Raw genomic sequence first — 8,893 nt, 5'->3', positions numbered from 1 at the left:
CGCCGGGGCCACGCTGCAGCGCCGCCTGGCGGCGGGGGGGGGGGGGGCGGCGCCGCGCGTATCCCGGCCGGGCCCCGCCATGTCCGCCGAGTGGCTGCGGCGCTGGCGGCGGGGCGGCCCCGCCGAGCGGCCGGGCGGCACGCAGGGGGGGCCTGGCCCGGGCCCGCCGCCCACCGCCCTCCGCTACCGCCGGCCCAAGTTCCTGCGCGGCGTCGAGGAGAGCCCGCGGGGCGGGCGGGCCGTGCGGGGCACCGGGCCCGAGCGGCCGCTGCCCTGGGGCGCGGGCTACGCCGAGTGAGTGCGGGGCGGCCCCGGGGAGGGGGCTGCGGGGGACCCCGGGGGGCGGGTCTCACAGGGTGCTCACAGGGCTTGGGGAGGGCGTCTGGGGGGCGGCGGGGGGGTAGGGCCCCACGGGGGGCGCAGGGACCTCGTGGGGAGGTGCCCGGGGGGTGGGTCGCACCGCGCAGCCCCCCCCCGCTGCAGCCCCTGCCCGACCCCGGCGAAGCCCACAGGGACCGGCCCCGCGGCGGGGCCCGCAGCCGCCCCTCCCGGCCAGCAGCCGCGGGAGCCCCGGTGCGGCGGCAGGTTGTCCCCGGCCCCGCGTGACAAGGGGCAGGGCCAGCTCTGCTGTCTTGTCCCCTCCTGCCCCCATAGTCCCCAGATTAGTCCGTCGCTCTGGCGCTGGGATGTCGCCCGTCCCCTGCTGCGCGCCCTGGCCCAAGGAGCCGGGAGGACATTTGGGGCAGGGGGGGGTTCCTGGGACTGGCACCGCCGGGTGTCCGTCCCCTTGGTCCTCGCAAAGCGCCTGTCAAACAAAGGAAGGGGGAAAATGACATTTTTTAGAAATCTCTGGGTCTGCCGATTTTTAAGGGCAGAGGGGATGGATCGGGCAGAACAGCTCCAGCCGGGAGCTGACCCCGCATCCTGGCCCAGCCACATCGGCAGCCCTGGGATGGCGCAGCATGGAGAGAGGAGCTGTGCAAGGAGAGCAGACTCCCAGCCAGGGACAAACATTGGCCAGGCTGGAAGGAAAACCCATGGTGGTTTTGCAACTCACTGTGTCACCGAGGAAATCGCAGTGTGGGCTGCTGACAAGGGCTGCCTGAGGCCAGGGTGCTCCCACGCCACTTGTCCCTCTGTCCCTAGCCAAGCTTTTCCTCGCTGCACGTAAAGGGCTTGTTACTTAGATCCCCAGCAAAGAGATCCTGGAGTCTGAAAAGGGAGCAGGGAGCATGGGGCAGGACGGAAGGGGTGAGGTGCAGCCGCTCGCCATGGCTGCAGAGCGCCCAGCACGGCCAGCTGGGAGCAGGGAAGGTGCGGTGGGTCTGCACGCCTTACCTGGAGCATCTGCACCCCCAGGGTTATCAATGCCGAGAAGTCAGAGTTCAATGAGGACCAGGCAGCCTGCTGTCAGATCTCCATCCGGAGGAGAGAGCCAGGCCTGGAGGAGGACGAGGAATGGCTGATCCTGTGCTCCACGCAGGTAGAGTCCCCAGGCAGGCTGCGTTCACCCTGCTGCCAGCGCTGCTCTGCACCCAAGGGCCCAAGTACAGGCAACAGGGGGCTGCCCCATCAGTCCTACATGCCCACGTGCTGAAACCCTTCCATGGACACATTAGGGGACCATATACCCTATGTCTGGCCAGCAGGCACGCAGCTCTGCCCGCACGTGCTGTCTGTACTTCCGTGGCCTATGACTCAGGGCATATGAGGTCATCCGAGCCCTTTACCTGGTGCCCTCACCTGGGCTTTACTGTCCTCGCTCTGCTTTCAAGGGCTGGCGTGTCTTGTCGTCACTCGGGGACAGCCACATGAACCAGGAACATGGGATGCTCTCACCTGGGGGTGGCTCTGCCTTGCCTCTCGTAAAATGGCCCCGTTTCCCCTAAACCAAAGAGGAGTAGCGTGTGAGGGTGGCTGGCTGCAAATCCAGCCGCTCAGAGCTCAGGTGATGGGTCTGGCAGAGCAGCACATGGGGCATCGTGTGACTTTGAGCCGTGTGGGAGATTAACTGGCAGCAGGGAATGGTGGCAGGGGTGGAAAAGCCAGGCAAAGCATGTAGTGATGTCCTGGCTGTGAGCCTGCCATCTGTATGACCTCTTCAGCCCCTGCCTTCCCCTTCTTCTTTGCCATCTTGCCCCTCTTCCTCACCGCAGTTTCTGACTGGTTACTACTGGGCCCTGTTTGACGGCCATGGTGGCCCAGAAGCTGCCATCATCGCCTCCAACTATTTGCACTACTGCATCAAGCAGAAGCTGGAGGAGGTTGTGGGAGGCATCACAGAGGTCCAGCCCCCCATGCATCTCAGTGGACGCTGCGTTTGCGACAGTGACCCCCAGTTCGTGGAGGAGAAGCACATCCATGCAGAAGACCTGGTGGTGGGAGCCCTGGAAAACGCCTTCCAGGAATGTGTGAGTACCCCGTGCAAGACACTGGTCCTGCTGCCCCAAGCAGTCTGTCCCTCCCTGTTGCCTGGGGTGGGCAGGGTCTGCAGTTCTGCAGCTCACTGAGCACACAGGAACATTCAGCCAAACCTTTAAGCATGCTGAGATCATGCTGGCTCAGCTTCCCAAGATCTGCCTTGGATCTATTGCACATCAGCAGGGCTGACCCAGAGCAAAGCTACAGCATCTCTGCTAAACTGCGCCCAAGGGATGCATTTCTTTAGGGCTAGATGGTGGCTATTGTCACACTCGTACGGCATGTACAAGTCTGGGATCTCCCTGTCACTCCTAAACCAGTCCTTTGTGGCTGTACCACAGCAGCACTGTCTTCCGCCTCGCTGGTTTCCTCTGGCCCATCTGCAATCAGTTTTGGTTCTGTATTTCTGCCGGGAGGCATGAGGCAGGTAAAGAAAGCAGCAGCCCAGCTCACATCGCTCTCCAAACTTGTTTAAACCAACAGGATGAAGTCATCGGCCAGGAGATGGAAGCTACAAATCAGACAGGAGGCTGCACTGCTCTGGCTGCCCTTTATTTCCAGGGAAAGCTGTATGTGGCTAATGCTGGGGACAGCAGGTGAGCCGTAATAAAAGGGGGGAGTTGCTGGGGGATGAGACCTGGGAGATAAGCAAGGTTTCCAGCATCATATTATCCTGGTTTTGGCTGGGATAGAGTTAATTTTCTTCCTAGTAGCTGCTGCAGTGCTGTGGTTTGGATTTAGGATGAGAATAATCCTGACCACACGCCGATGTTTTAGTTGTTGCTGCAAAGTGCTTACACCAAGTCAAGGACTTCTCAGCTTCTCACCCCACCAAGGAAGTAGGCTGGGGGGCACAAGGAGCTGGGAGAGGACACAGTCGGGACAGCCAAGCCCAGCTGGCCAAAGGGATATTCCAGACCGTATGGTGTCATACGCTCGGCATACAGACTAGGGGGAGAGCTGGCCAGGGGCTCGGGCGCTGGCTGGGCATTGGTTGGCAGATGGCGAGCAACTGCATTGTGCAGCACTTGTTTTGTGTATTCTGATTCTTTTATCATTATTACTATTTTCACTTCCTCTTCTGTGTTATTAAACTGTCTTCATCTCAGCTTAGGAATTACACTTTTTTTCTGCTCAATTCTCCACTGTCCCGCTGCGGGCAGGAGCGAGTGCAGAGCTGCGTGGTGGTCAGCCGTCTGCCGGGTTAAACCACACCACTTACTTAATCCTTGGGAAGGTACGCGCGCAGCCCAGCCAGTTCCCTCCTGCCTGCCACAGGAGTTGTTGGAAGGATGGGTGCTTTCATACCTCCTGGAAGGGTTTTGGGATTTCAAGGGACTAACACCACCCAGCCACAACGGGCAGCAGTAAGCCTAGCCCGGCAGGTGTTCAAAAGTGGAAGGCGATTTCAGGGCATCCTCAAGAGCTTCCTCCTCTGGCCTTGGCCCACCATTCCTCTAGTAGCGAGCTCTGCCATTGTCAAACCAGGCAAGCTCAGTTCTCTGCTGCAACAGTGCAATTGCAATGGAGTTATTTAAAATATACTGTCATTTTTAAACACTTCTGGGTGCAGAACCATTCTCTGGCACTGCTCTGCCACTGGTTACCCCTGGTCCCACACCTGGCTGAGCCTGGGGCTAGCTTCAGTAAGAGGAGGGCTGCGGTGACAGACACGGCTCAGCTCTTTGCCTCTTCCCCCCTCGCAGGGCAATTCTCGTTCTGAAGGACAGCATCGTGCCCATGAGCTGCGAGTTCACACCTGAGACCGAGAGGCAGCGACTGCAGCACTTGGTGAGTGACTCCCTCCACACATTAGTCCAGTTGTGAGCATCCCACTGGGTCAGAGAGGACCACCCGCTTTCCTCAATGGCCACTGTGTGGCCAGAATGTCATCTGGCGCTAGCCAAGGAGGGCTGGGGGCAAGATTCGGCCAACAGCCTTTAGCATGGGAGATGCTCCTGTCCTCCTTGGGATGTGCTTTCCCAGTTCTGTTCCCCGTTCTGCTGCTGTGAATGCCAGTCCCAAGGCAGAAGCAGTTGGGAGCCCTTCTCCACTGAAGCAGAACCTGTCCGTCTTCATGCCTTCATTCCCTCCTCCAGGCTTTTCTTTTCCCCAAGCTCCTGGACAGCGAGTTCACACGCTTTGAGTTTCCACGGAGGTTAAAGGGAGATGATGTGGGCCAGAAAGTCCTGTACCGGGATTACTTCATGGAGGGCTGGTGAGTCCTTTCTGCCTGAGGGTCAGGCTGCAGCACAGGGCAGCTTTGCCTGCTCATAGTGATGGGGAGGTGAAAGGGGAAGGGGCATGCTCCACTGGTGAGAGCAGCGTGTTTGACGGTGCAAAGCTGTGCCAGATCAAGAGAAGAATGCCGTGAGCAGCCTCCCTGCTGGCTGAAGGACTGCAGCTCTGGGAGGGTGGTTAAGGAACAGTTGAGATAGTCCTGGGATCCTGCGAGGTGGGGCTGTGCAGGGAGACCCAGCCAGCTGGGGAGGAAGGGGAGAGGGAAAAACACGTGGGCATTCAGGAAGGGGTCATCTTCGCTGCACCTGCTTCAGCAAGTGGCCTCCTCAGTCAGCTACCTGTGCGTGGGGGCACCACAAGGGTTGGATCAGTCAAAATACTGTGGCTGGGTTGTGCCATTAGGTCAGACAAGTCCCACGTCAATGCTGAATTCTCTGTTCTAGGGGATACAAGATGGTGGAGAAAGCTGACCTCAAGTACCCTCTTGTCCATGGTCACGGGAAGCAGGTAGCGTAACGCTTTACACACTGGGAAGGCAGAGGCAAGTCTGCTGGGGTCCTCAGCATCCCTGTCACTCACAGTCACGCCAGACTGGGACTGCAGAGCTCCCAGTGCTCTGGGGCTCTCCAGCATGGCGCAGTCCCACGGCCCTGATACAGCAGCTCCCTTCGCTAGCACTGTGCTGCCTGGTGAGCGTAAACCGGAGCCCTCTGGAGCAGAGAGGTCGCACCCTCCTCCAGAGCACCTGCTAGCCAAGCAGACAGCAGCCCTGAGCCAGCCTGCCCTTTCCTCATCTCCCCTTGCACACAACAACTCATTTCAGATCAGAACTTGCTTCAGCAGATCCCACTTTGGATTGTCTCCTCCAGCTCCAATTAGCACCTTTCCCACAAACCCTCTTCTTTGACAAGAGGCTGAGAAAAGGAGCCTGGAGAGGGAAGGAGGAGGCAGGGAGAAGCAACGACTGCACACATCCAGCATCTGCCTGCTGGGGTTGAGCAGTCACCTCCCCAGCACCGCAACCTGAAAGCCACCCCCGCTGCAGGGAGCCAGGGCAGAACGTCCTTTGCCAGCCAGAAGGACCCCTTCCCCCCCAGCCCAGTTTTCTTCCTTGCCACCCCAAATCAAGAACAGATCCCACCACAGGTTTCCTAAGGTCTGCAGCACTCCCCAGAGTACAGGTACTAACTCCAGAGCACACCACGGGCCACCAGGAGCCGTTCACATGCAGGCTGTTTCCATGCTTCTGATGGCTTTGGCTTCTGGTAACTCCTTGTCTCTGAAGTCCCCAGGCACTGTTCTTGGCGATGCTTGAAGAAGGGTCCTAGAGGCAACACATAGATCAGTCAGGACATGCCTACACGTCAGCCTTTAAAGGTGCCCCATTTTCATGTTTCAATACTGTTCTGCTTTGTTTGGGGCCAGGCTCGCTTGCTGGGGACTCTGGCTGTCTCTCGAGGTCTGGGGGATCATCAACTGAAAGTCATCGATACCAACGTTGAAGTCAAACCTTTCCTCTCCTGCATTCCCAAGGTCAGTCATGGCACGTGGGAATTACAGGGTGGAATTAAACATGCTGCTCCTCCTCTGTAGCACCCACCTTTTGCAGACCTGGCAGGCCTTAGCCGTGTCCGTTTTCCATCTCTCTGCATGCCGCCCAGAGACTCCCCAAGATAAAGGAATCTAGAAGCACAGCAGCAAGGGGACATAAAAGATTCAGAGTACCCTGGTCCCGCTTTGTCATCTCTCAGGGAAAGAGTAATCTCCCTGACCCCTCCAGTACATCGCAGGAATTGTCACTGCTGTACTCCTGTGCTTTCCAGGTGAATGTGTTTGACTTTGCTCTGCATGACATTAAGGAAGACGACGTCCTCATCATGGCAACTGATGGCCTTTGGGATGTTCTGTGCAATAAAGAGGTGGCCCATATGGTCAGGACCTTCCTTGCAGAAAACAGGACAGATCCTCACAGGTAATAACAACTTTGCCATCATTTTTCCTTCCAAAGAACCAGGTCAGACTAAAAGCAGGCTGAGATCACTTTGCTTCTAGCTGAGCTCTGGTGTGACCAAGCAATCTTTCTGTGACTCTGGAAACTGTCTCCTCATCTTTCCCCACCCTAAAGAAACTGATCAAATTAGCATGTAAAAAACCCCACACAAAACCAGTGCTGGATTTTTGGATTTAGTATGAGAATATTGTTGGTAACACTCTGACATTTTAGTTGTTGCTAAGTAGTGCTTACTCTAAATCAAGGACTTTTCAGTTTCCCGTGCTCTGCCAGGGAGCAGGTGCACAAGAAGCCGGCAGGGAGCAGAGCCAGGACAGTTGGCCCAAACTAGCCAAAGGGATATTTCGTGCCACAGAACATCATGCTCAGTATATAAACCAGGGGAGGTGGCCAGGAGCTGCTGATCACTGCTCAGGGACTGGGCATCAATCAGTGGGTGGTGAGCAATTGTATGGTGCATCACTTGGGGTGGGGTGGGTTTTTTTGTTTGTGGTTTTTTTCATGGGTTTTATTCCTCCTCCCCCCCCCCCTTCATTATTATTATTTTTTATTTCAATTATTAAGTTGTTCTTAACCCACGAGTTTTACCTTATTCTGATTCTCCTCCCTATCCCACAGTGGGGGGAAAGTGAGCAAGCAAGTGAGCAACTGCATGGTACGTAGTTGCTGGCTGGGGTTAAACCATGAACACCTACTATCCTGACAACATAAAGCCATCACACTGTTGTTCTTAAGGACACAGCGCTGTTAACCCAAACCTTGCATTTTTTCCATCCACAGATTTTCAGAATTGGCCAAGTGCTTGGTATGCAGAGCAAGGGGAAAGGAGAGAGGCCACCAGTGGATGCTGGATGACAGCCACGAGGCATCCTACGATGACATCTCTGTATTTGTCATCCCATTACACAACAGGAATGAGGACTGACTGTCAGCATGACACAGGATCTGTGTCCCCCTACTGTGGTGCTATTCAGCATCAACCTGCAACCAAGGGATTTCTGCTGTGCATATTGCACTCTCTTCCAGCAAATCCACCTGCACTGCAACCTGAAAATGCACAGCCAGCAATCAGAAGATCAACAAGAACATTAGCTCCTTAAGAACATGCAAGAGAGCAACGGTCAGCAACTAATCATTCCCCTTAGTCCTTTCTCATTGGGACAAGGAGGAATTGCAAAGGGGGCCATGCAAGCTGAAGGGCACTATTTCTAAGATCTTTGCGGTACAGTGAGACTCAAATCCACATTTCCAGTGTCCCCTCTCCCTTTTTATTATTGAAAAATTAGGGTCAATTGAGATCCAACTAGCCTCAGGAGCTGGCTTTTTAATCAGACTTGAAGTCAGTCGTGTAAAACTGGATGCATAAGCTAAAACATCTCGTATCCATTTGCTGTAACACGAGATTTATTGAGAACCCAGGAGCTGCTGCTAAGACAGCATTAGGCATGGCTGTGCCTGCGAAATGCAAATGCTGAAGCAGAAGCCCAGACCTCTTGCTTGAGAAAGTTGCCATTTCTAGGCCAGACCACCTCCAAACAATGTTAGCAGGTGAAGCTACACATTGCTGTTGTACAGGAGCCTCCTGTGTAAAGATACATGCCTTGCTGTTATTTAAGAGCATTTAAGTATACTAGTATGTAATGCAACATACAGATTTCTAACAAATCTTAGTCCACAACACTTGCTAACACTTTTTCTGTTCATTCAGGTAATTTCTGACAGCAAAGCTCGTTTTGTTGCAGCATCACTGATGAGAACTGAAGTGTTTAAGTACATCAGCTGATTTAGTAGACGAGCTGCAAGTAAACTGGGTTTGTTCAAATTTGTCTGCAGTGCTGAATCTCAAGCACTTAATTACAAACAGGAGCAGCAGTGCAGAAGACTACATGCCAAACAAGAGTTATGCCTTAAACTCCAAGGATCTGCTTCTCAACCTGTTCATTAGCCAGGCAAACTCAGGCCTGGGCAAGCTTCCCATCTCCCCAAAACCACTTTGGTTTTCATCATTCATTGCACAAGTTGCAAAATTCCCTAGTGACACGGACAAACCCCAGTGTGTGTTTAAGTTCCACAAGGATGAAAGTCCAAATAAAAATTCTTTTTTAATGCATCTTACGGCAGTTTCATTCCTTGCAGAGGTTTTACACAGACCTGAGATGGAGAAAAACACCCTTAGAAAGTCACAGGGGAGTTTTAGCTTGGGATTTGTCTTTGCCAAAA

At 54.9% G+C, this 8,893-nt stretch overlaps 1 protein-coding gene across 2 annotated transcripts; it reads left to right on the top strand.

Annotated features, from left to right (window-relative positions):
* Nucleotides 1-39: 39 nt before the first annotated feature.
* On the top strand, nucleotides 40-8,783 carry PPM1M (protein phosphatase, Mg2+/Mn2+ dependent 1M). Of its 2 annotated transcripts, XM_055803885.1 has the most exons (11): nucleotides 40-294; nucleotides 1,360-1,483; nucleotides 2,157-2,411; nucleotides 2,905-3,017; nucleotides 4,128-4,212; nucleotides 4,521-4,639; nucleotides 5,106-5,169; nucleotides 6,088-6,195; nucleotides 6,486-6,634; nucleotides 7,292-7,328; nucleotides 7,454-8,783. In XM_055803885.1, the coding sequence occupies exons 1-11, from the start codon at nucleotides 80-82 to the stop codon at nucleotides 7,526-7,528; spliced, it is 1,344 nt and encodes a 447-aa protein (XP_055659860.1). In that variant the 5' UTR covers nucleotides 40-79; the 3' UTR covers nucleotides 7,529-8,783. The 2 variants fall into 2 exon arrangements, with proteins under 2 accessions (XP_055659860.1, XP_055659859.1); XM_055803884.1 differs by lacking the exon at nucleotides 7,292-7,328.
* Nucleotides 8,784-8,893: the final 110 nt, after the last annotated feature.

This window comes from Falco peregrinus, chromosome 5 (assembly GCF_023634155.1).
Source record: "Falco peregrinus isolate bFalPer1 chromosome 5, bFalPer1.pri, whole genome shotgun sequence".
NCBI lineage: Eukaryota > Metazoa > Chordata > Aves > Falconiformes > Falconidae > Falco > Falco peregrinus.
Note: the sequence above shows the minus strand (reverse complement) of the source record. Positions and strands in the feature narration are given on the sequence as shown.

Bases quoted from the DNA above. Each gene is read 5' to 3' on its own strand.
- PPM1M (XM_055803884.1), top strand. From the start codon at position 80: ATGTCCGCCGAGTGGCTGCGGCGCTGGCGGCGGGGCGGCCCCGCCGAG. The intron at 2,412-2,904 runs GTGAGTACCCCG...TTAAACCAACAG, and splicing joins AAAACGCCTTCCAGGAATGT to GATGAAGTCATCGGCCAGGA. The intron at 6,635-7,453 runs GTAATAACAACT...TTCCATCCACAG, and splicing joins AACAGGACAGATCCTCACAG to ATTTTCAGAATTGGCCAAGT.